The sequence below is a fragment of the Delphinapterus leucas genome, chromosome 4 (assembly GCF_059928025.1).
Source record: "Delphinapterus leucas isolate spDelLeu-1000000601 "Yukka" chromosome 4, BTC_Dleu_Yukka2, whole genome shotgun sequence".
Lineage (NCBI taxonomy): Eukaryota > Metazoa > Chordata > Mammalia > Artiodactyla > Monodontidae > Delphinapterus > Delphinapterus leucas.
Window position 1 is genome coordinate 131,272,072 of NC_143132.1, and position 27,233 is coordinate 131,299,304.

Below are 27,233 nucleotides of genomic sequence, written 5' to 3' on the forward strand. Positions count from 1 at the left end.
TGTTTGAACTGGGTGTGGGGGTGAGCTTCCTGTGTCAGCTCAGCTTGCCTCATTGACTGAGAGGCAAGGGTTATAACTCCAGCTGACACAAGCATCAGTTTGCTTAGCTACCTCTGTCTGAGCTGGGGGGAGGCTCTCATCCAAGTGGAACTTCACCTACCCAGGTCTAGCCTCCTCTGCCCCAAACTTGGCATAAGCTCCTAGTGGCTGGTGAGCAATGCCAACCTGTGTCTGACTTAAAAACATTCTATACCAGATATGCTGAACCACTGTTCCAGGACCACATCGGGACACCTTGCCTCTCTCCTGCCTCAGAGTGACTTTCTTCTCTCCATGTATAACCCCTCCCTTTATAACTTTGGAGACAGACTTTGTCCTCTCTTGTTGCTAAAGCCTTAACGTTGTGTGCCAGGATCTAAGTGTCAGTCTCATAGACATCTACAATCTTTCTCCCAGATCCTCCTGCAAACAGATCTCCCTTGTGGTAGATGTTCTGTTGTGTGAGAATTCCTCAATGGATATATAGGCTCCACTCAGCTCCACTTCTCCTGCTCTCTCCCATCCCTTCATTTCCCCTAGGGTCCTATTTTCTTCTATATACACACAAAAAGTGGTGATTTTTTCCTTTCAAAATTGTCTGGAATTTTACATCCCTAAAGGACTTGCTGTGGGATTGGCACACTTGCTGCAGCAAAAAAGGTTAAAAGAAGGAATTTAATATGCTCCTTTCCCATTCCCTCTGGTGGGTAGGTGGAGTATTCACCTGGGATGGACACTAGTGGGGAGAGGGCTGAGGGTGAGGGGGCTCAAGTTCCTGCCCTTAGCCTGGGGAGGGGAAAGAGGGGGAGCCCACTGGTGACATAGGCAAGCATGTCCTACTCATTTTTTTTCACAGCAGCCTCAGTGACAGCTTTACCTTTCTCTTGTCCTTTCTTCCTTCCCCTTCCCCATTTCTTTTTAACAGCAAAAGAAGAACCAAAAGGAGAGTGTATTAGAGAGAGAACCATTACTTTAAACATAATTAATTCTAGGGCTTTCTTACAGCAGGGTTTCTCAAATTTTAACAAGCATAAGAATCACCTGAGGATCTTATTAAAATGCAGATTCTGATTCAATAGGTCTGGGCATCAAGAGTCTGCATTTCTAACAAGCTCCCAGGTAATACTGTTATGGAACCAAACTTGGGTCTGCTTGCCCATGCTCAGTAAAGTCAGTGTCCTGACTCCAGCTTGTGGTGAAGGAAAGTGCAGTGTTTATTGCAGGGCGCCAAGCAAGGAGTCCAGGGCAGCTAGTGCTCAAATCACCTGAACTCCCTGATGGGTTCAGCAAAGCATTTTAAAAGGCCAGGTGAGGGAGCGGAGTCCCAGGGTATGTGATCAGTTTGTGCACAATTCTGATTGAGTGATTGATGGTGAGGTAACAGCGCAGTGTCACAGCAGTTAACATTCTCAATCCTTGGGTACCAGTAGGTCAGGGGGGCTATGTGCTCATGGTCATCAAGTAGTTAACTTTTTCCGTTTGGTGGTGATTTTAGCATCTGTAAAACAACTCAGGAAATGTGCTTCAGATACTACTATCTAGGTACTTCAGAGAAGAGCTAAAGCTAAAGGATATGGGGGAGGGGTCTTTCCTGGGAAGGTCTTACAGGGTCCTGCTCAGTTACAATACCAAAACTTATGGTCCATGGACCATACTTTGAGGATTAAGGTATTACAGTTCAGACGTATAGCCAGGTGCTAACATCAAGGGGAGAGAGCCTGGCCAGGATGTGATGTGGGATTTTTGCCGTAGTTCCTGGTCTCTGCCACAAAGGGGGCAATACCAATGGAGGCATAGAAGGAATGAGAGGGCATGAAATGGTAAGTTTGGGGGCTCCCTCTTGGCAATGAAACTGTACTTTTACATACTTCATAAATCTGTCTTTACCTGGGTGTGATTTCAAAGGGGGAAAAGTCCACACTGAGAAGGAGAAATATCTATGTGACTACTATGTGCTATGAAATTTTATTTTATTTTTTTTGCTCATGTTTTCACACATTTGGGCCAGCCTTAAGAAGCAGTACCATTGCATCAGTTCGGAATACATCCAACTTCTAGTAACAGAAAATCCAGTGACAGTGAGGTTTATTGGTTTCACATAATGAGAAGTCTGAACCATTGGGTAGTGGGATGTTGTCTCAGACCTCATCTTCTATATGCCTCCAGAACTTTGTTCTCAACTCTGGCTGAATGACCTGGGGAATTTTAAAAAAATCATGTTGTCCAGAGCACAGCCCAGACCAAGTAAATCAGAATTTCCAGGGTCAGGACCCAGGCGTCAGTATTTACAAAATCTCACCCCATGAATCTAATGGGTGAGAACCTCCCCTCCTGGCCTTGCTGCTGCAGAGCTTTCTCCAACACTTTGCATCATGTTTTTAACAGCTCTTAGCTGCTGGCATTGGTTCAGTACCGGACAGTGTTACAGCCAGCATTATCTGTGAGTCTCTTGGCCTATCCAGCTTGGTTCCCAGATGCTTGATGCAGCCTCAGTCACTACATTCTAGACAAGAAGGAGGAGGAAGGGGGAAAGGCAGGGCTCAGACTGCCACTCACATCTTATTGGCTAGAATTGTGTCAGGTGTCTTCTGCTAGGACAGAGGTGGCTGGAAAAGTGACTACTTCACCTTTTTCAGCCTCTGTAGTAGAAGTAGACAAGAGCAATGTGGGTTGGGAATAGCTATGAGGTCAGAGATAGGTATTGGGTTTTTTAAAGAGTTGATTGTTATTGCAAACATAAAAATTACATGCCTGTTATAGAAAACTTGGAAAAAATGGAATAGAAGAAAATATACTTACCCTGGTCTCAGAACTTCAAGACAAGAACTGTCAATAGTTTGATGCATTTCCTTCCAGATTCTTACATGTTTTCCCTATGATTAAATTATATTGCATTTACAATGATGAATTTTACCTTTTCTTATAACATGAAAGGATGAGAATTTCTCCATATGTTATGATGATTTCTTAAACATCATTTTATTGTCTGCATTATATTTCACTGTGCTGCATCATAGCTTAACTTTTTCCTTGCTGTTAAGATTAAGGGTTTTGTTTTCCCTTTTCCAATTTTACAGAATTAAAAACAATGCTGCACTGAACTTCTTTGTGCCCAAAGTCTTCCCCCCTGCTTTGTTCCTATCTATCTATCTATCAATCATCTATCATCTATTTTGGTGGGAGACGGGAGGAGATAAAGAAAAAGAAGTTTGGTTTCTACTTCAAAGAACTTTCCCAAAGAGTGGTGATTCATTTACATTATACATCCTCATGGATGAACACTGCTCTCCTGGTTTTCATGACAGTTTGAATTCAAGGTAATGTGTGTAATGTTCTTCTGAAGTCCAGTGTATTCATTTGGACCTGTGTGGGGTGTTTCTTGTGTTCTTGATCTCATATGAAAGGAGGGGGAAGGGTAAGCTGGGACGAAGTGAGACAGTGGCATGGACATACATACATTACCAAATGTAAAATAGATAGCTAGTGGGAAGCAGCCACATAGCATAGGGAGATCAGCTCGGTGCTTTGAGTCCACCTAGAGGGGTGGGATAGGGAGGGTGGGAGGGAGACGCAAGAGGGAGGAGGTATGGGGATATATGTTTATGTATAGCTGATTCACTTTGTTATACAGCAGAAACTAGCACACCACTGTAAAGCAATTATACTCCAATAAAGATGTTAAACAAAACAAAACAAAACAAAACAGAAAACCAGAAAGATACATGCACCCCTATGTTGACAGCAGCACTGTTCACAATAGCCAAAACATGGAAACAACCTAAATGTCCATCTACAGATGAATGGATAAAGATGTGGTACATGTATACAATGGAATACTACTCAGTCATAAAAAAGAACAAAATAAAGCCATTTTCAGCAACATGGATGCCACATGTTGGAGATTATCATACTAAGTGAAGTAAGTCAGAGAGAGACAAATATCATATGATATCACTTATATGTGGAAACTAAAATAAGGCACAAATGCACCTATCTGCAAAACAGAAGCAGACTCATAGACATAGAGAACAGACTTGTGGTTGCCTAGCAGGATAGGGGAGGGAGAAGGAGGGACTGGGAGTTTGGGGTTGGTAGATGCAAACTATTACATTTAGAATGGATAAACAATAAGATCCTAATGTATAGCACAGGGAACTATATTCAATAACCTGTGATAAACCATAATGGAAAAGAATATAAAAAAGAACATGTATGTATGTATAACTGAGTCACTTTGCTGTACAGCAGACATTGGCTCGGCATTGTAAATCAACTATACTTCAATTAAAAAAATTGAAAAGAAAGGAAGGTATTGACATTTTGGCTTCAAGAGCAAATTAAAAAATCATAAACACAACGTGTGTTTGATTTGGGTCTTGGGCTGATTACCAAGCAACCATTCAGCCACAATGGTCTCAAATATTTAAACACCCTGTGAAATTGCAATTAATTTAGCAACTGTTGATTTGAAGAACTGTGCAACCAACAAGGGAATGAGGGGAGAATTTTAAGTCTGGATGCCAAGTTCAGAGCAAAATATTAATAGTCTCCTGCTCACATCTGCCATATCTGTAAATATAATAGAGGGAGAGGATAATAAGAATCATATGAATAATGTTAAATAAAAAGTGCAAATAAAGCAGGAAATTTTTTCCATTAAATCTGCCACTTATTCAAGTTCAGTAAAATGGTTGTAAGGAAAATAACAATTTAAGGCAGAAGGCTAGTTACATTGTTGCTATTCAGAACTTCTTAAGGGCGGAAGAATGAATACCTATCAACTCCCCTGCTTTAAACTTACTTATTTGCCTTAAAACATGTTATTTTGTAACTTGAACATCTATGTTATGCCTTGAAAAGTCCAAGAAGAAAGTAAAATCATACTGAAAGCCAGCAACTGCATCAATACATCTAGACAGATGTTTGCTGGTGGGTTTTGGTAACAAACCCTTTTTCCTCACATTGCACAGATATTCTTTTGATAGGCACAGCCCTGGCAGTAATGAGAATGTGGGTTGGTGCACAGAAATGTTACAAATTCTGCAAGTGGAGAACTTATTCTCTCCATAGGGGCTGAATTTTGCTTTTTTTAGAAGGTAAAATTTTATTTTTGTTCAGCTTTCTCCCACCAATTTCACTAGTATTTCTTGCACATGGAAAGACATATATCTGGTGTGATAATACTATCAAAAGTACTACGAAATACCTTCAGCTGATGGTTCCCTTAGCCACAGAACAAGCTTTTTTTGGAGTCAGGATGATTTCCTTTGGGCAGATTCCCAGGAAGGGACCACTGGGTCACAGAGAATGAATCCGGTAGTGACTTGGAGTATGTTGCCAGAGAGGCCAGGAGGGTCATTCCAATGCCAGCTCTCCAGTGAACCCTTCCCTGGCTTCTCTCTGCCCCTTTGGCTGTGCCCCTTTGCAGATGGATAGGGCTGATCTGTCTGCACAAGGGCTAGTGGTGGGAGGGTTTTCCAGCCCTCAGGAGAAAACACAGTCACATACACCCACCCATTCTGATGCCCCACCTCCATCCCTCAAAACGCTTGTTGGACATTTTTCTTTCTCTCATTCTCTCTTAATTATGACTTAACTCCTAAGACTTGGGCAAACACTCCCAGTATCATAAGGGGGGGCTAGCTGGGTGGCCTATGCCCTATTATGGTATTTTATTCACCCTTCAGCCAGACTCCATCCTCCTTACCAGAGCCATTGCCATGGCAACTGTCCTCCTTTGGGCAATAAGTATGGGCGGCAAAGTCCTACATGATTAATATGTTTGATATTTTACCCTTCAAAAAATTCTTTAGGGAAATTCAAGTTGGATTGTTGAACAAAATAAATAAGGTTTTTATTGTCAACGAGGGCTAAGGGTGGCAGCTTTGATAACAGGAAAAGCCTGGACTGGTCACAAACCTGAGACTAGAATGAGCAGGTCACATCCAGCTCCACTTCAGACAAGAAAGGAATGAAAAAACTCTCGATTGATGGAAATTGACTCAGAACCCAGAGTGTTGGGGAGCTCTAACATAAGATTAGTGCTGAGATGAAATGTGCCTCAACCCAAACCCAATCTCAGTGACCTTTGGGTGGTTTTTGGCTGTCACCACTGGAGGGATCAGGGATTTCACCTGCAGAGAATGCCCTTTGGGGGCTCTGGGCCTTCCCTGACCCTCTGGCATCACACCACAGGTCTCCTCAGCCTTAAACATGCGCCCATGTCACACAGCACACTGAGAATTTTGCAGAGGCTGAATGTATCAGCTCAGAGGGAAGAGCTAGCCTAATGTCCTCCTCCATCCCCACCATCTTCTGTCCACCATTTACAATAGATTTGCTCTTTTTTTTTTTCTTTTGGCGGTACGCCTCAGTCACCTCACCTCCCTCACCTCACCGCCCTCACTTCCCTCACCTCACCTCTCGCACATCACCTCACATCCCTCACCTCCCTCACCTCCATCACCTCACCACCCTCACCTCACCTTCCTCACCTCCCTCAACTCACCTCACCTCCCTCACATCATCTCACCTCCCTCACATCATCTCACCTCCCTCACATCATCTCACCTCCCTCACCTCTCCTCCGTCACCTCCCACACCTCTCCTCACCTCCCTAAACTCACCTTACCTCCCTCACCTCATCTCCCTCACCTCCCTCACCTCCCTCACCTCACCTCCCTCTCCTCACCTCACCTCCATCACCTCACCTCCCTCACCTCCCTCTCACTGTTGTGGCCTCTCCCATTGCGTAGCACAGGCTCCGGACGCGCAGGCTCAGCGGCCATGGCTCACGGGCCCAGCTGCTCCGTGGCATGTTGGATCCTCCCGAACCGGGGCACAAACCCGTGTCCCCTGCATTGGCAGGCGGACTCTCAACCACTGCACCACCAGGGAAGACCAGATTTGCTCTTTTTTGACATTTTGTTTAAAATCAGAGAATTAAAGATTGAAATTTACAGTATGTTGTTTTAAGTATTATGCTTCTTGGTTTCATAGGCAATTACTTTTTCCTTTAAAGTAGACTTATTCCTCCCTCCCTCCCTCTCTCCCTTCCTTCCTTCCTTCCCTCCTTTGTCTGTATTTATGTATGTATTTTGCCTTAGTGGGATTCACTCTGGCATAGTGGAAAGAGAGTGAGGTGTGGAGGCAGACAAACCTTGGTTGGAGTCCATGCTTTCCTATTAGCTATGTAGCTTTGGCATAGGGTGACCAGATGTCCTAATTTGCTGAGGACTGAGGGGTTTCCTGGAAGACAAGACTTTCAGTGCTAAACTCAGGACAGTTTATCACAAACCAGGACAGTTGATCACCTTACTTAGGCAAGACCCTTAACCTCTCTGAGCCTTGGTGTCTTCATATGTGAAATGAGGATAATAATACTTGTCTCCTGAGTTATTTTGAGGATTGGAGCTAGTGTAGAAAAAGGGCCTGAAGCTATGTCGGAGATCTACTAGATCTCAGTAGATGATACTGATAGTACTATTAATATTAGTAATTTTCTATATATTTTTTAAGGCTCGAAGAGATCGTTCATCATCATTCAGTTCTGCCATCAATGCTTTTCTCTTAATATCGAATGTCTGTTCAGGAAAGGGGAGTTTAGTTCGTTTTCTTCACTTTTATGTAAACCTGGGTTTCTAAAACGTTACTTTCCCAATTAAAAAAAGGCTACTAAATTTTGCCTAACATCTCTGAGTGGAGTCTAAGGGTAACACACCAACTGAGATTCAGATTATATTTTAGAAACCCTGAGAAAGTCATTGAGGCCCCTAAAGTCTTCTCTTTAGATACAAGACATATGGCTTTTACCAAGCCCCTTCTTTCCCAGATGCAGGTCTGATGTGTTTCAGGTATTGAAGGCTTGGGAACTGACGGTCTGCTCTGGATACTTCCCTACACAGGAGAGTGAAGGTCCAGGCCACCTGCCAACATTAGATCACCTGCCCCGCAGCAAGCTTGTCCTCGCTCTTTTGAGTTGGCCCTTTTGTCCAGAAAAAGGCGTTGGGAACCAGGGAGGCAAATGGGGTGGAAACGTGTGGCCTTGGGGAGAAAGTAAGAGGTTAAACCTGCGTATGGACTCCAACACTTGTTCTAGCTCCCCCTGACTCTTTTCTGGTCCTTGCCCACTATCGGGGTGTAGGCCTCTGTCTCCCATTTTCAAGTTTGAGTAGAGGTGATGAAATGGAGAAATGAATGCCAAAGTGTCTCCAAAGGGGAAAAACTAAAACAACTCAGTAGAGGTCCAGTTTCTGGGCTCATAAGCATTTTATTTTATTGGTTCAGAATAAACAGAGGGCTCTATTCAGCCAGGACTTATCAGCTTCCTCCCTCCAAGCTGTCTGAGATGGTCTGGTCTCCAGGTAACAGGCTGCACCTGCCCTTGTGGACTTCCTGCTTGGATGTTATTATTTCTAAATTGTGGTAAAAAAAACCACATAACATAAAATTTATCATATTAACTATTTTTAAGTGTATAGTTAAGTACATTCATACTGTGCCATTTCTGGATGTTATTTTCAAGTTTTTGATCCTTCATAAGTTCTTAGGTTTGTGTTTTTCCTCTGGATAGGAAATGAAGATATTCTCATTGAAGAAAATTTGGAAAGTACTGAGAAGTACAAATAAAGAAAAAGAATCATTATATCACTATAAAAACAACCACTTTAAAATATTTTGGAATATATTTCTTTCCAGGGCATTTTTCAATGCACTATTTAAAAGAATTAATATTTTAAAAAATCTTAAGAATTTAATGGCTGTGTATTAATTTACATGTATAAACTATTATTTATGTAAGTCTTCCTCTAGCTGGATTTTAAGATGATGCAGTTTCACTATTCCAAACAATTGATATATATCTTTGGGCATAAATATTTATGATTATTTCCTTAGAGGATGTGAAAAAAAGAATTGCTGGATTAAATAACAAATATTTTTAGGCTTTTTCATATTAGGTTTTACATTATCTTTACATTTCCTCCCAAAATCTAAGTTAAAAGATAAGACAAAATGTGATATTTTCTATAGAAGGGACTTGTACGTTCCTCATCTCCAGGCAGGTCCCAACTCTCCCTGGAAGGTTCTCCAAGGAAGAAATCTCTGATTTCTTTTAGCAATCCTATAGTAGGGGTGGCTAAGGGTTTTCATCTTATTTGATCATTAGGTAGTAGCTGCCTTTAGTACTGAGTATTGTGGTGCTATGCATACTGAAAACCATCACTGTTAGACCCTTTTTTCTGTATCTAAATTAAATAATTTTGCTCCAGAATAGGATTTGAATACTTTTGAAGAACTTTAGTGACATTATTTCTCCACGATATAGTGTCTTGCACTAAATACTAAACCAAAAGGAAACTCTGTTTATCCCTACTCCTAATTCCTCTTTTACTCATTTCATATTAATTTGGGCTATTCTGAAGAAAATAATCCCCTTCCTTCCTCAGGGTGGATTGGGAAGGATGATAAATCAGCCTGGCTTCAGCTGGACGAATGGAATAGTTCAAAAGCAGCTCTGAGGTGTATGCAAATGCCTGAGAACTGAAAAATCAAAGAAACTGTGGGTGCTGCTGAGGACCCAGAGATACAGCTGACTGAGTCTGTGTGAGTATCAGTGAGTGTATGTTTGCTAGTGTGTGGTTCCTGACAAGTATCTGGGAGCTTTGGGCCACTCAGACTGGTCACAGGGTGGAGGTTGATGAGGAGACATCAGGGTTGTTGGGGGATTAGAGATAAGGTATGTAAAGCACTAAATGCTTACTGATAATCCCAAGGACTCGATAAGGAAACAAAATAATGAAAACATGTTGGTGAATCATTGTGATTGATCCCTGAAGGTCACATAACTGGTTGGCCATGGAGTTGGGACCAGAAGTTCAGGTTTCCCCAGAGACTGGATTCCAAGTCCAGTGCTCTCTCCAATGAAATGCTCCAACTCTGAGATACCAGGCACTTTGGCGCAAATTGTAGTCATTGCAGTGGTTGACCCTGTATAATATCTGTGGTGGCAGGATGGGGCTGAATATTACCCAAGAAAAAAGGTAAAAGAACTGGGCATCCCATGGAAACATTGATTTAACCCTCTTTCTTTTGGACCTCAACATGAATGACAGCAAAACACTAGCCCACTCCTCAGGATTCCCCAGGGATTTTTATGGATAACAGTGATGAGTCATATTTTGAGCTTGTACATTATGACTTGCACATACTGTTTTCGCACAGTCTTCAAAATATCCTTAACCTTAGTTTTCTACTAAGGTTAGAAATCAGTGTAATCTGATTTAACCTTCTACTAAGGTTAAAAAAAAATAAAATCAAGGCAAAGCAATGAGTGCCTGATTGCTAAGGACTCTGGGTCCTTAGGATATAGTCTTTGTGGTATATGACAAATCTCCACTTCTTTTTTTTAAGATTTATTTATTATTTATTTATTTAATTTATTTTTGGCTGCGTCGGGTCTTAGTTGTGGCACGCGGACTCTTCATTGTGGTGCACGTGGGCACAGGATTTTCTCTTCTCTAGTTGTGGCCCGCAGGCTCCAGGGCAAGTGGGCTCTGTAGTTTGCAGCACGCGGGCTGTCGTCCAGGCGCGCAAGCTCAGTAGTTGTGGCATGTGGGCTTAGTTGCCCCGCGGCATGTGGGATCTTACTTCCCTGACCAGGGATCAAACCCGCGTCCCCTGCATTGTAAGGCGGGTTCTTTACCACTGTACCGCCAGGGAAGTCCCCATCTCCACCTTTTGACTGTGGGACCCAGGCTTGGCCAAGCTAAATACCATTGCTCTGGCTATAGGAAGAGATGATGGATGGATACCTGGATAGGAATAGATTCATGACTCAAATAGTCCAATGAGTTTTATCAGGATTTTTTTCTCCTACAGATATCAGGAAAGAGATACCTCCTTTTTGGCAAGTTTCCCGAGCTGAAAGATGGCCTGTGCCTGGAAATATGATCAGCCATCACTGCTAGCCTGTGGGAACAACCTGCCTGAGAAACACACCGACTGAGAGGAAAGCAGAACTGAGACGTGAGCAGAAAAAGGTAGGGTCTTGAGCATATTCCTTGATCCTTCTGTGCCTGAAACCAATCCTGTCCTCATATGCTAGCTACACAAGCCAAGGCCCTGGTTGTCTTAAAGTTGTTTAAGTCAGATGTTTTCACTTAAATAGATCCTTTACTCACATTATTCCATTAGCCTTATTATGCCTATTCTGTAGATAAGGAAACTGAGATTCTGAAAGGTTAAGTGTTTTGTTCAAGCTAACACAGCTGGGAAATGGTGCGGCCTGGATTTGAGATTGGGATGTTCTGCTTCTATAGAGCATGCTGTTTCCATAGCCTGATGCAGCCTCAGTGAGTATGGCTAATGGAGCTGGTCAAGCCAGACCTTGATGTCACTAAGGGGACAGGCATTGACTCTCTTGTTTTACTAGCTCATGGGCTTACCAATGACATTAGACACTTCAGGCTGGCACACTCAGGGTCAGACAGGCTAAACTTGGTTTTTGGATCCCATGCTGCATGCCCGGCAGCTCTGGGAATCCCTTTTTATTCAGGCTTCCCAAGTTGCAGGAACTGCTAACTGGACTGGATCAGACCTGGCTGGCCTCCAGGCAGCCAGGCTGCTGCTGAGAAGACAGAGGTTCTGCAAACAGAAACACCCCAGGGAGATGCACTCGGCTTTGAGGTGCTGAGACTCCCACCTCCACATTCTGAAGCTAAGGAAAAAAGAGCAGAAGCTGTTCGAATGTGAGAAAACAGTATCTTTAATATTTAAGTAACAAAACATGGAGGTCAATACTCAGTGCATGTACAATAAGACAGAGCAGCAACAAAAAAAATTTACAAAGCACACTCTAACTACATGGAGGCTTTCAAACAATTAAGTGTTGGATAGAGAATGTGCTAATTAAAAACCCAGCTGAGCCACACCTCAGGGCCTCAGACCTGACTAGGGACTTGGTGGTGGTGCGGGGGAGAGTTCACTGTGTTCATGGCCTTCCACTCAAACCCTGAGAACCCTGAACAATGTCCATGTCCTACATTGCTCAGCTTTCTCTCTCCCAACCTCCACTTTGTGTGTGTGTGTGTGCATGCCCTTGCTGACTTTTTTTTAATTTTAATTTTATTTTTTTACAGTAGGTCCTTGTGGGTTATGTAATTTAAACATAGCAGTGTGTGCATGTCAATCCCAAACTTCCAATCTGTCCCTCCCTCTTACTCTTCCCCACTGGTGACCATAAGTTCATTCTCTGTCTGTGAGTCTGTTTCTGTTTTGTAAATAAGTTCATTTGTATCATTTTTTTTAGACTCTGCATATAAGCGATATCATATGATATTTGTCTTTCTCTCTCTGACTTATTTCACTTAGTATGATAATCTCCAGGTCCATCCTGATTTTATCTGTTCATCCTTTACCCCATCTTAGACAATGATTTTCATGAGCGCTCTTATGTGGTTTGGCCTAAAACCACTGCTGTCTCATTGAGAAGTGTCTCTGGGTTTACTGTTTGGATTCTTGGTGAACACAAGTCCTCTCTGTTTAATGGGCCATGATCTGGTCTCCCCCCCCCCCAACGTAGTCTTTACAGCCTGAAGACCCCTATGAATATTCACCCATCTCCTTGGAGGCCACTTTCATATGCACTATTGGCCTGAGGACTTTTTTCCTCCAAAGAATAACCCAATGGTCAGATTCCCCCAGTGCCAGCACTGTTCCCTGACTAGGTAGTTTTGAGAGATTGGCCTTACCTCAGTTTCCTGGGGGGCGCCTATTCTGGCTCTCGTGCTGGGATGGGATTCTGGTGGCCTGGAAGAAGGAGGTTAGGCTTTTGGCAGTAGTGATGCAAACACAGGGAAGGCGTGTGGCTGCAAAGAGTTCTCGAACATCCAACGGTCCAACCACTCAAGATGACTTTAGTGAAGGGACCAGCTTTCAGGGTCACAAAGCTGACCACAGTGCCAAGTAAGTGCTACCCTCAACTCTTAGTGGCCTGCAGCCATGGAAGTGTGGACACCTGTCACTTGGAAATATTACATTCAGGCTCATCACTTTTTAAAAAAAGAACCAGTTTCAACTCGCTTCCTAGGACCTGCTGTGTTCCATTATTTGGTTTTTACATGGATTACACTGATTCTATCATCTATAATCAGAGCCCAGGAGACCTCAAAGGGAAAGAAATAGGATCAGTGAGCATTTCATGAAATTTGGACTTAAATGTGATTTTACAAAGTACAATACAACATCAGAGCAATTATTTTTTTCATTTTCTTCTATTCATGTGCAGGGGTGAGGCTAATTCACAGAGACAGTGTATCATTTCACTAATACATTATTTATTCTAAGTATATTTAGAATACCAAATATATTTAGATTACCAAAAAAAGAAAAAAGAAAAAAATTCTTTTCTCATTCCTCTAGGGACAGTTTCTGGCCTGTGGCAGAAAGAGGACCCGCAGTGGGGAGTCCAGCTAGAATTAGCAGATGTTAGCAGAAGTGGAGAAGGGTGGTTTCCTCAAACTGAAATCACTTTGGTCCAAGTAATGTTCAAGATCATAGTGTAAGAAAACTCAGATAATGAGCTGCAGATACGATAAATGTTTTTCCCTACTAACTTTCCTTCAGTCAGTGTTATTAGTAGCCAAGTTAGGGCGGGGGTGGGGGGAAGGGGCAAAAACCAAATGGCAGAAAATGATATCTTTTGATTGACTCTTCTTTTCCTTTCAGAATTGTTCTGGGGGATGAGTTGGGAAATAGATCATCAATGGGCCATTGGCTAGAAGGAGGAGGGATAGTCTGCCTAAATTATCTAAGTGATTGATAGGAATTCAAACCACATTCTATCATCAGATTAAAAAGGTTATGTTAAAAAAAAAAGAAATAAGAGGATTGGAAAATGTGGGCTATAGCCTCTAATGCACATCTGCTAACTCAGCTGTTTTGTGATGGAACATTTAGAGACAGAGGCCAGTGTCCAAGACCATCTGGCCTCACCACAGGTGAAACCAAGGCTTTCTAACTTCCAACTGTGAGTCAAAAGCAATGGGAAATCAAGGTAAAATGTCCTTGTTTTTGGGTGAGCTCTAGTTGGGGGATTTCTTCTGCTCCTGCCGAGGTGTCTTGGAGGGCTACACGTAGTCGTACTTGGAAGGATGAGATTGTCCCTCATCTTCTGTGCGGGCACCCCCATCGTATATCTTCTTGTTTTTGGTGTTGGACTCAAAGACAGTGCTGGCTTTGAAGCCTCCAGGCCTGTAGGCAACATTGTGGCCCGAGGCGTGATAAGAGACGGCTTTGTAGCTGAAAGCAAAAGAAACATTCTATGATCATAGATGTATTTGGTAGGAGGACAAACTACTCATTTTCCCTAGGATGTCTGACTTTTAGCACTGAAAGTCCAGTGTCCCAGGAAACCCTTAGTCCTCGGCAAACTGAGACAGTTGCTTCCCTGGGCTTTGGGACACTGGCTTTTCAGCCTCTGCGGTAGAGCAGAATTTCTTGCTTTGTATTAGAGCTGGGGGGTTAGTGACTAGTGAGTTCCCTCTGTTCATCAATTAAGATGAAGCTGAACCAGAAATGATGTCCAGGGGAACATGGTTATGCCAAAGAATCATAGAATTTGTGAGCTGGGAGGTATTTACATGCAACCCATCTCCCCTAATCTGCTTAGTATGTGGATGAGGTAACAGAGGCTCAGAGAGGGCAAATGACTGGCTAGAGGTCACGGGGCTGGTGAGCAGGAGAACCTGACTGGGATCCAGGTCTTCCAACCCCAGGCCCAGTTACAGAGGTACAACAGGCATTCTCACCGGCAGTGCTACTAACATTTTGGAACGGACACTTCTTTGTTGTAGGGGCCTGTCCTGTGCTTTGTACGATACTTAGCAGCATCCCTGGCCTATACCCACCAGATTCCAGTATCACCCAATGCTTCCACCCCAAAGCTGTAACAATCAAGAGTCTTCAGATGTTGCCCAATATCTCCTGGGGACCAGGGCAGGGGTGGGTGGGGGTGGGAGGTGGGTAAAATTGCTCCCAGCTGAGGACCATTGAGTTACAGAATACTGGAGTAAGGGGGGGAACCTAGAGGGCTGGGTTTTTCCTTCAATAGCATCATTTCTAAATCTGCTCAGGCTGAAATAGGCCTGTTCTGTTCTTTAGGTCTCCTCGTAAAAGATAAGGTTCATGATCCTCTTGTCAGTAGAGTTCTTTCATGTACCTATACTGATCATTCTGCCTGCAAATGATATGTTAAAATGGACTCGGATAAAACATCTGATTGCATTGGGATGGGGAGACTCACTTGGTTTCCTCGGGCGCCAGGCCCCGGCACGTGATGCACATCAGCACGCCCCCAATTAGCGTGAGGCCTCCAGCGACCCAGCCGACAAACAGAGCCGCACCAAAGGTGTACCTGGGTGGGGAGATGGTGGCTGTGAATGTGGTTGACTCAACTCCCCGGGCTCTACCCAGTGAACCTGGCCATGCCCATCCTCTCTGTCCCCACTTTTGGATTCTACATCTATCCCAGCCCGCCCCTGAACACAGCCCTTTGGGTTGCAGTCAACTGAATCAAGTGTCCTGGAGAATAGAATTGGGACTGAAGCTACTCAGCAAAAAAGCTGTGGGATTCTTAGGCCCCTAGCATCACTCAGGCATAGAATTAATTGTAAACTTCTAATTTCAGAGAAACATCTCAGGAAATCCCCCTCCCTCCCTATTGGCAAAGGGAAGTGTCTTGAAGGTTCGGTAAGAGAAGTTTGAGAGATTAGGGGATCAGTCTCAAGTTATTATTTCAGAAGGAATTTTGGTCTCTTGGGTTTTTACTGTGGATAAATCTCTAACTCAAGTAACCCTGGTAACCGTCCATGCCGGTAGGAGCATTAAGTTTAGAAAGAACTAATGTGAAGAGACCAGTCATTCTTTCATTCATTTCTTTACTCATTTGTTCAACAAGTATTTATTGAGCTCTTACTATGTGCCTGGCACTGGCAGGCACTGGGACAAAGGGATGAACAAAATGGACACAGACCCCACCCTCATGGTGCTTCTGTTCCAGTCCACACTGAATTCCAGTCCACCAAGGCTGGTGCCCTTCTCCTTAGAGGGTTGCCTCCAATGGGACTCAATTACATCAAAACAGGATTGTCTGAGAACAAAATCTCTGAAGTTGCCTGCCCAAGGGACACGGGAATGTTCTAAGGAGACAGTGTAAGAGAGTGATGGCGGGCATTAGCGCTGGGTGCTAGGCGGGTGGGTGACTCCTCGGGCAGGGGCAGTGACACTAGGCACCCAGATACTGCGGCCAAGGCGAGCTCTTCAAAATAGGGTGACCAACCATCCTGATATGCCTGTGACAGAGAAGTTTCCCAGGATCTGGGACTATCAGTGCTAAAACTGGGAAAATCCCAGGAAAACCAGGACGAGTTGACCAGCTTGCTTCTAAGTTGCCCTTGTAGTCAAGAGACCATGAGGGGACGGTAAAGGAGGATGAGGGCAGCTTATGGGGATCACATTTTTTCCTATTCTTGAAATAAAGCAGGAACATGGGTGGCGAGTGGAGCTCCAGGGAGCCAGAGAGTAATGGATTTATCACATGCTCACGCTCATCTGTCTCCCATGATGGTGCTGCTAGAGAAATACCAAGTGTATCCACTCCACAGATGATGGGTCACTTAGGTATAATATTTACATTGCTCTCCCAGAACAAGATCTTTCTCCTTCAGGAATTTGCTGCTGCTTCTTGCTATGAAATACATCCCTTTGAAGTGGCTAAATGAATATAGGTATTGGAATTGCTCTTCCATCTTTGAAAAGTTCTACTCTGCTTCCGACACCAAATTACAGTGAGGTTTCATCTCCCTCCACTAGACCGTGACCTCCGTGAGAACGAGGACCTTGTCATTATCCCCAGACGTCAGAAGAGTGCCTGTATGTTCGGTACGTTTGTAGAATGAATGAATGAATGAATGAGAGAAAGAGCAGCCGTACAAGGAAGAAACATTACTTTTCTCATCTGTACCGCACCTCCCTCATTTCGATTCCAGCTTTGCCCTGTCCCTAGCTGGGTTCCCGTCATGGACTAGAGACGTGGGGGTGATGCTCATTTACAAGCTTGGGTTAGCAGTGCCTGTTTCATTGCCACCACAATGGGGCCTGTGTAAGAGTGGTAGATAAATACTGTGATCTGTCGCTGTATTTCAATGCAAATGTCAGATCAGCCTCAAGTCATATCGCCAAGGATATTTCACTGAAATGAAGCTTATGAATTTACAGATCATTGTTGATTTATGATATGGCATGGTTGCCTCTGATAAATTTTTGCTATTTCAGGTGCTGACAGTCACATTAGGCATACGTGTTTAATCGGATTTTTACAACAATGTTCACCACGGAATACTGAGACTAGATTAGGGGGTTACCTGGTCTGGACGGTCTGCACCATCCCACCCATGCTGGTGTACATGTTAGCTGTGGACATCCAGAAGTTAGTCACCAGCATGTTGGCAAATACAGACACTCCAGCGATTGCACAGAGACCTGTGGGCAACAGCAAGAAAACTCCAGAGTCAGCTTTAAATGGATCACATTGTTTGTGAGGCAATGTATGTTTAAACGAGTTTAGAGGAGCAGGCTGCAGAATATTCTGTTCCTATAACAGGATGGTCAATCCAAGCATTGATTATTGAATTCCCACTATGAGTCAGACCCTGTGCTAGGTGCCTACACTCTCTTATCTCTCCAGTTGAGGAAGGATTTGTATGTGCGCAGAAAGAGATTTTCCATCGTGGGACCAGGGGTCAGTAGTACAAATATTTTGGGCCCGGTCCTTTGATGATGTCAAGGGCTTTTCCCTTAAAATCATTTTCTAAAGTCTCACCAAAATAATGCCTTTAGGGATTGAGTCACATGTCTGCCTAGAGTTGAGAATCTCTCATAATGAGGCGGGGGTGGCAGCTAAGAGGGACACCAGCACTCATGATAATTCTGTAGAGTGTAAGTGAGCCTTAATCTCAGATCTTGAATCCCAGCGTGTAAAGCTCTGATCCATGTTCAAACCATGCTCACTAGGGAGAAGCCCTGTCCTCTGCCAGAATGATTTTGCTTTGACATTCCTGGACGCGCATTTGAGAGAGGGAACCCCAGGCTCCTTGTTTACCTGAGATGATGAACATGATCCCGGAGGTAAGTGTCATTTTGGCTTTGGCAGAGTCATCCATGCTGCCAATACGGATGCACTTTAGGGCGAAGATGGACACCAGGAGGCCAATGATACTCAGGACGATGCCCACAATCATCAGGGCTCGCACTGCCTGCAGCATGGCTGCGGGGCGAGGGGCAAGACACAAGCAGACAAGTAAGACCACCTCAACGTGATTGATTAGGCTCTGGTGTAGTACAACAAAACAACTACAACCAACCAGCACCAAACTGCTGAGAAAAGGCAAGTCCATAAACTGTGAAACTTATCATCCTCAGGGGATATGAAATTGTGAAAAATGCAAAACCATCGCTTACACTCCCCTGATTGATGAAAGACATGCACGCAGGGGTCTATAGAATGAGAAAATTATGAACTGTTGGAGCTGGGAGGGCCAAGGGAATTTAGCTACTTCATGTCCTCATTTTAAAGCTTGATAACCTGGGGTCCAAGAAGGGGAAACGGCTTGACTAAGGTGCCATTAAAAATTATTGATAGAGCTTATAGTAAAACTGTGTTGCTTTGACTTCTAACCCAAATATCTTTCTTCTCTAGTCTTTCCATAGGAACTCAGTGCTTCATAGGGTTGTGTCCACTTCCAGAAAGCTCAATACTCACTTACAGCCTATAATGAAGCAAGGTCACTAGGTGGTATACCAGGGGCACTGTATTGTTGCCTGTTCCCAAAGGGACTACTAAGGTCATGGTGAGCTGTAGGTTTGGGGTCTACATAAAAAGACGATTATATCAATCTCAGGCCTTTCAGCACAACCACAGTTTATCAGCAGTTCCCTTTCCAGGAATCAATGGAAGCTGTACATCCTGCTGGGGAGTCGCCTGCAGTGACCTCCCCTCCAGATATTTCCAAAGAGGTTTCTAGTGCATCCTTAAGGTGCAGTGACTCATCCCAACAGTTTTTTACTGAGCCTGCATGACTAGGCATGGGGATGACTGTGAGTAACAGGTCGGATATGGTCTCTGCCCTCACGGAGCTTATGCCAAAGTGGGGAAAGAAAGTCATTAAACATGTCCACCACAAGCATAATTAATTTTACAAAAGGAAGAAAAATTAGTTCTTGTGTCTTCCAGAGGGAAAGGCCACTAGTGTGGGTAGTTCTGGTAGAGCAGAACTGAAGAACCATGTGAAGCAAAGCAGAGAGCTCTGTCCTATCCTAGTTGTCATAGCCAACTGCTACTTCTCTTTTCGGTACGCGGGCCTCTCACTGTTGTGGCCTCTCCCGTTGCGGGGCACAGGCTCCAGACGCGCAGGCTCAGTGGCCATGGCTCACGGGCCCAGTTGCTCCGCGGCACGTGGGATCTTCCCGGACCGGGGCTCAAACCCGTGTCCCCTGTATCGGCAGGCAGACTCTCAACCACTGCGCCACCAGGGAAGCCTGCCAACTGCTACTTTTAATTGAAAGCTATTAGGGACTTTTCAACGTTAAGAGATTGAATCCATATAAAAACTCCCTTGCAATGTAGGTAATATTATTATCTCTATTTTATGATTGAAGAAATTGAGACTCAGAGGTTAAATAACCTGCCCAAAGACACATATCAAGGGAAAGGCAGAGCTGGGGGTCAAACCTGGAACTGTTTCAAAATGGTTATTTTCCCATCACAATACATTGCTCTGAGGTACTTTATCCTGGAAAAACAGGTAGAGTTCTGGCTGCCAGCAAGGTATAGGGATCTGTAAGCTCCTAACAGAATGTATCCTTCAAACTTGGAGACTAGACCATAAAATGTCATCCTCTGAAATGGATGCTAAGAATGTATAAAGGAATATTCTCCAAAAGTTATCTCAGGGAATTGCCTGTCCCAGGAGATTATTTATAAATGTGACTCTCAAGACAAGGGAGCCCTGGGAGGAATTCTCTCCAGTCTCTTCGGGAAGATTTCATCTCAAATATGGCCGATATCAGGGGAGCTGCCTGCTTATTCACTCTAACCTGTGTATCATAAAGCAATTTGTCATGATGGAAGAATTGGAAATCAATGAAATATATTGAAAACAGGAGAGGTAGATCATGCACAGTTCATTAAAGAGCCTTCTGCAGTGTCTGAGGAATGGAGGCCCCGGCAACTTTCCCATCAGGTAGCGAGACAATGGTAACCAGCTACTCTAGTTCTGTACCATTGACTTCCATTCACTTAATTCTGATTCTCTTCTCCCTAAAGAAACTTCTGCTTTTAACTTTGCTTCCCTGCTGGGAAGAGATTTCTATAAGCATCCATCATCAGTCTTGGTCCTATTAACCACTATATTCTGGGGGTAAATGTGTTGGTGTACGGTGTGGAGCAATCTTCCAGGATCTGACCATTCATTCCTAGAAGAATTGATGAACATTAGCATCTTGGGCTTGCAGTTTCCTGATGCTAGAGCCACGGTGGCCCCAGTAAGGTGAAAAGAACTCATGAGGGCTTAAGAGTGGCCTCTGGATCCAATCCTTAATATAAGAGGACTCCAGTGTGTCACCTCTGTTTTCCAAAGCCTTGCCCAATGACTTTGTTGACCCCACACATACTGGGAACAAACACCTCATCCATTCCCTCATTAACAAATGCAAGCATGTGACATCTACTTGTGTATTTATTTATATCTTTGTGTATTCATCCAGCACATGTTGGTATACTCTCATAGTCAAACGTTAACAGATTCATGCGCTCATCCATGAATTCATTCATTCATTCATTCATTCATCCATCATGTATTCTTAAGCTCAAATTCTCTGCAAAGCCCTTTGCCAGATGCTGTAGGAAGAATAAAATTTCATGAGAAATAATCTCTGTCTTCAAGCAGCTTACAACCTGGAAAGATTATATTTTCACTGGAAATCCTGAACCTCAAATTTCTTTTCACTTTGGGAGTACCTTGGCTAAGAAATCATAATAGAACCCCTTTCTGACAGTCACTCATGGTGTGGTTCTAGCTCTCTTTCACACACACAATTAAACTCTAAGGCTGTGGTTCAGGACAGCTGTGGAGAGGACATTTGTGGGGCAGCCCCAGACTTCAGGAAATACCCTCAGGGCTCTTCTATTTTTGCATGTTGCTACCAGAAAACTGGACCTATGAGAGGAGGAAGGGACTTTGCCTTTCCTTCCTTCTTGTCCTCATGGGCCTCTTATGAACTTCAAATCTACTCAGGAACTTGTTAAAGCTTTTAAAAACTGCTCTTGTTCTGATATTTTAAGCCTTAAGCCATTCAGAGAACAAAATCTTTTATCCCTTTTGAGAAGCACCTGGCAAGGCACCTGGTTAAAACAACTAAAACCCACCCAACCAGCCAACCAACCAATCAACCAGCCAAATAAACAACATTAACTAAGTAGGATAAAAAGTATCCCTTCCTCATTCTATGAAAAATTTTACTTATCTTGGACTGTTGTCAAGGATGGGGTCATTGAACCTCTTTCACTGAGTGGTTCTACTATTTGTTCCTGAAAACATACCACATATGTGCTATGGCTGTGGCTGAAGTATGTGGTCTTCCCTGACATTGTTGGATTAGAAGGGATGGTGATGCCAGCTGGTGGGAGGTAAAAGCACCGGGCTTGCCTGATGTGGAGAGCAGCTCCTGCTGTGTGTGCCACAGGATTCTTTGGGTACCGAAGCCGTAGCCGGCCTGTCTTTGCCTTTGCAAAGACAGCCTTTGCCTCAGGCTCTCAGATGCCCTCTTGCCTTTGCTGGGTCAGGTATGCATGACAAGACCTCATTCTTTACTGCTCTCTCTTGATCTCTGGATTTCTGATGAACACTGGTACCTGCTTCGAACCAGGGGTCCACCCTGACCCTGAGCTCGTTTTTATTTTTTAGAATCTCCTTCTAGGGTTAGGATTAGATTACCACTTTCTTTTAGCCTGTGGTTGGGCAAAGACACAACACTGTCTTAAATCTTGCGGGGCCACTGTCAGAGCCACAACTCTGGACCTGGATGGATGAACCAAGATCTTCCTTGCTTTGGAGACCCCTTGTGGGTGTTCTTCTGAGGGTGGGAGCTGTGATGGGGGCAGCTGTCAGGAAGCGAGGGGAAATGTTCTTCACTACTCATTGCTGGAACCCCCCTATGTCTAGTAATGACCATGGGGATGCATGGTGGTGACCCGAACTTCCTTTCCATCTGGAAGATTCTACCACCTGGAATACTAATCCGTCTCCATGGATAAGTCACCAGAGGAACTGCTTCCAAAGGAGGTAAGATTTCTCTTTTAGCCTCTCTGTCTCTTATTTGATACTCTGAGCAAGGGGCATAGGCTTATCAGCTGGTAACAGGTGAGTCAACGGGTTCTATAGACTGATTCCCTGCACCAAAGGTGTGACTACAGCATTCTTTCCAATGAACAAAGACGTATTATCAGACCTGAAAGGTGGGCAGGATTCAGGGCTGACAGAAGCAAACAGAAAAATGGGAACTCAGTTTCCGCCCCCCACCCCCCACCGTTGCAATATATCTTATTCCCCCAAAGTAGCTATGAACTGACAGGCAAGGCGTGGTTCCCAATCCTGGCTGTACCTTAGCCTCTCCTGGGGAAACTTCTAAAGAAATGTTAATGTTTTGCCTTGATCCCTAGGGATTTTCATTTAATTGTTCAGTGACATAAAATTGCAAGGGATAATCTGGGAAAACAGCCCTCAAGAGGGCTTAGGAGGAGGTGCTCAGAATGGGGAGTTGAGAGGAAAGAGTTCCCAGCGGCTGACATCGCTAAGCTGGCTAGGGGTTGTGGGTGGGGCTGATGAGACTGCAAGTCACAAAGTGCCAAAGACTGGACATGGGGCCTTTGTTGGGGGGGCAGGGGGAGGACCCATATCTTCAGGCACAGCTTGGCTTCAGATTGAAGGCAGGAATGGCTGGTGGAGGAGCCCGAAGGAGGGGATCCCAGAGGAGGGAAGTCTAAGGCCAGACCTCAGAGGGAAAGCCCTTCAGAACAAGGTGGGAAGGCTTCGATTCTCCAGAGATCCCAGGGAACTGATATGGAGGTCCTGTGTATCTCATGAAAACCTGCAGACTTCATGATACCAGATGAGCGTCATTAGGCAAGTCTTTTAACCTCACGGAAGCCAAGTCTCCTCAACTCTGGAGTGGGATAGAGATATTTCTTGCAAAGAAATGTTGTGAGGATCAGATGCTGCTTGGCCCCAGCATGGAACTAAGCCAGACTCAGTAAGTTTTAGTTTCTTCCCCTTCCTTAAAAAGAAGTTATCTCTCCATAGAGAACAAACTAGTGGTTACCAGTGGGGAGCGGGGGAGGGGCAATATAGGGGTGTGGGAGTGGGAGATACAAACTATCGGGTGTAATCTAGGCTACAGGGATGTATTGAACAACACGCGGAATGTAACCAACATTTGGTAATAACTGTAACTGGAAAGTAAGCTTTAAAAATGGTATAAAAATTAATTTAAAACAATAAAACAATTTGAAAAAATGCAGTTATCTCTCTCCAACCTGACATGGCTTTGATTTGTGTTAACCGTGTACAAACCTGAATCCTCTCACATGGTGATAAAATATAGTTGAGAATTTGAAAGCCATGGGTGAGAGAGTGTGAAGGGCAGGAATGGAAGAAGACTTGGGAAGAGGAGGAAGAGAAAGGCCTGGACCAAGGTAGGGGGGAAGATCTCCTCTTATTCACAATATTTCAGGATGCCAGTTGACACTGTAGTCACTCCTGCTGCCTTGAGGACTGGCTATTCTTAAATCCACACTGTCCTCCAAGGCCATACATGATCAACGATTTAAAGTATCTCCTCTCCCACAAACTCAGTCCCAAGAAATGTCTTTCCTGGATTTTGGTGGGATCCTGTTTCCCCGATGCAGACCGGCAGGGCTGGGGTCCCCCTCTGTGAAGGCTGCCTGGAGCTTTTCAGAGTTTCAGATTTGTGAGCAGTTGTCGGGAGTGGTACAGAGATCTGTGGGATCCTTTTTCATTTGGGGATGTGAGGGGGCTTCAGGGAGGAGATGGTATTGAGCTGGACCTCACATATGGGAAGATTTGTGCAGGTGGCAGTTGGGGTGTAAGAGGGGGGACATTTGGGCAGTAGGGGCAATGGGTATCCAGGACCAAGCCCAAGGCATAGTAAATGGACAGGGAAAACCTTAGGCTGTGGGCAAAGGGCTGGTAAGAGATGGGTCAGGGAAGGGAGGTGAGCAATGCAGGAGGGTGTGGGTGTCAGGCTGTCATGCCTGCACCTAATTAAGCTGGGAGTGGGGAACCATGGAAGCTGGTTAGGTCTTGAAATATCCAGGGAGATGAGAGGTGAGAACTGGAAGTTGGTGACTGGAAGATTCTGCCCGACCTTCTGCCACAATCAAAGCAGAAAACACTCTAAAGAGATGAAGGATAGAAACCAGAGGTTAAGAGTGAGGGGTGGTAGAAAAATTGAGTCTTTTAATTTGATTGTCAGTGAGCCGGGGAGAGACAGAAATTGACAATGATCCGAATCAAGAGAAGGTTTTCCAGTAAAGGAGGATATAAGCATAAGAGAGGAGGGAAGATGAAAGAGGCAGAAAGGAGAGGGGCTGATCAGCGGTGATGGCCAGACAGGAGGGTGTGGGGCATTCAGAGCCGGGTTGGAGAGGTCGGCCTTGGGCGGGAGGGAGGGAGGGAGGGAGGGGATCTTGTTCTGCAGAGAGATGGGGAGATGAGGAGAGGTTCTGGGAGGGCTCAGGGAGGATGGGATCCCTCGATAGAACAGGAAAGACAATGAGAGTGGCAGCGATGGGGTCTGGCCATTTAGGAGAGTGGGGATATGTGGGAGCCCCATGTGTAGAAAAATACAGAATGAGCAAGAGATTGATAACATGTGATGGGGCCCTGCGTTAACGAGCTGAAGTCATGGAATGTCATGCCTTAATTTTCAACATAAGGTCAATCTTATTTTTTCATTTAATAGTTAAAATTAGCTAGCAACTAAACAATCCATGGTCTCACATCTCCTCCCTTCTGACCTTTGCCCTCACACTATAGCATCATCCCTCCTCCAGGGTTTCCTTCCCTCCGGCCAGGTTCTACCACCCTTGATTCTCTAAGCAGGTCTCAGTCAGGGATGGGTCTGTCCTGCAACACAAGTGGCTTCTAAAAATGGAGTCAATACCCCAATTCTTCCACTCTGCCACCCACCTTCTATTTCTTTCTACACATGGAGATGAATTAATTGAATTGCTCTTTACAATTCAATTTCAAGGGCTTCACAGGCTCCTAACAGTTTTGTGCAAACTTATTCCCATCTACCTGTCCACAAAGTGTTTGTTTCAGAGAGGCAAAACCCAGCCCCGTTTTCCTTTCCTCACCAAACTCACATCTGGGCCACTCCTTGGAGCCACCGATTAGCCTGACCTTTTATTTCTTTTTGCTTTAAAAAACAAATGCAAGTAGAGCTTCCATAATATCTAGAATGCAAAGTTCCTATGATTCCTATTTGAAATAATTATCTGTATGAAAAACAGGGATTTAGCTGATTTTATCTTCAGGGGTGAAACGATGTCACATTTATAATTATATTTATATTCTGAAATTATTATAATATCATTACAGTTCTATAATTATATTTTGACATGCATTGTTTTTTAGGAGTGCAGACCAGAACCTCTCAACACAAATGCAGAGAAAAGATATTTATAGTTTAATGGCAATGTATACTTTCTGGCACCTACAGAGAACTCCAGCTTTTCAAAGGAAAAATTAATTGAATTGATAATGAAATGATATTAGCTCCCAATAAACTTTTTGGACTGGAAGAAAATATTCACCATCCTACCTACTCCCATGTGTGTGCAGGCAAGAGCAATGCACATACATGCACACGATTACTTTTCTTCTTGAGAAACATTGTCTATTCTAGTACCATGAGCCTGTCCTCACGATAGACCCATTCTTTTCAAGACCTGCTTCCTTACTAGCAATTCCTTTGACCTGAGTACGAAGTCTCCGATATTCACCGCTACGACTATAGCCCTCTTTGACACCGGGTCAACTTCTCCTCTTATTCACACCTCCGATCCGGAGCCCGTGCTGCGAGGGTCATGCCCTGCGCGCATCTCACCAGTCCCTCCTGGCTGCGGTGAGAGAAGCAGGCCCTTCCCTACCTCACCTGTGCCCTCGCCTACCTGGCAGGCCCAGGATGGTGAAGTAGGGCCGGCACTGGGTGAAGCCGGAGCTCTGCTGCACGCAGCTGCGCCAGAGCCCTTCGTACTGGAACACGGCGGTGACAGGGTTGTCGTACAGGTCCTGGGTGCTCCACATGTCCATCACCGTGGCAGTGATGCAGCCGGCCAGGCCCAGCATGGACAGCAGGAAGCCCACCACTTGACATGTGGTGGTGGACATGGCCTGGGTCACCGTCCTCCCACCCAGCTGCCTCCTTCGTCCTGCTGTGCTCCCGGGGAGCTGCTCTGATTAGATGGTTTCCCTCAGCCCTTAGTGTTTGCTCACAGTGTTTTCCTTAGATAGTTCAGTTTCACTCTTGGTTCAAGGGCATTATTTTTTCATTTGTTAGGGAAGCAGCCCCAAGAGGCACTTGTCCCGCTGCACCGCGCAGGCCCAGCTGGTTTGAGGGCGAGGCAGTCTGAGTGGACCCCCGCCCCATCCTGGCTCAGGCTCTGCCCCGAGGGCGCCACCCTCTGGGGAAGAAGCGCAGCTGAGACCCCCCCCCAAAAAAAAAGCCCTTCCTTTAGGCTCTGCTCATCACAGGAAACCACTTCGTCTGACCTCACTTAAAAAAAAAAAGGCTCCAGGAATCTCCTCTTACACCAGATGTTAACATTTTCTCCTCACGACTAAAACCACGTTTCACTGACAGTTCCATTTTGATCTTACAGAAATGGGTAGGGCAGGTATTATTATTTCCCACCCATATTTTTTTTGGGGGGCTGTGAGTCAAGCGACCTACAAACAGGTTAAGAAACTTGCCCAAGTGCCTTGAGCCACAGCTACTTTTTTTTTGCGGTACGCGGGCCTCTCACTGTTGTGGCCTCTCCCGTTGCGAAGCACAGG

General features: G+C 44.6%; 1 protein-coding gene and 1 long non-coding RNA gene across 3 annotated transcripts in view; one reads left to right on the forward strand and one right to left on the reverse strand.

Moving 5' to 3' along the window:
• LOC111179221 (uncharacterized) lies at nucleotides 1-26,447 on the forward strand. Its single transcript, XR_016393138.1, has 4 exons — nucleotides 1-9,642; nucleotides 10,918-11,078; nucleotides 16,909-16,977; nucleotides 18,109-26,447. It is a non-coding gene; the product is annotated as an uncharacterized LOC111179221 (long non-coding RNA).
• The window catches only part of CLDN18 (claudin 18), a 22,010-nt gene continuing 8,813 nt past the window's right edge, over nucleotides 14,037-27,233 (reverse strand). Inside the window, exons 1-5 of one of the 2 annotated variants that reach the window (XM_022582570.3) lie at nucleotides 26,348-26,630; nucleotides 18,197-18,361; nucleotides 17,460-17,577; nucleotides 15,341-15,451; nucleotides 14,037-14,337 (exon numbers count right to left, since the gene is read on the reverse strand). In XM_022582570.3, the coding sequence (XP_022438278.1) occupies nucleotides 14,166-14,337; nucleotides 15,341-15,451; nucleotides 17,460-17,577; nucleotides 18,197-18,361; nucleotides 26,348-26,567 (786 nt within the window). In that variant the 5' untranslated portion in view covers nucleotides 26,568-26,630 and the 3' untranslated portion in view covers nucleotides 14,037-14,165. Of the gene's footprint in view, nucleotides 14,338-15,340; nucleotides 15,452-17,459; nucleotides 17,578-18,196; nucleotides 18,362-26,347; nucleotides 26,631-27,233 lie in introns of those variants that run through there. The other variant, XM_022582571.2, reaches the window with a different exon arrangement.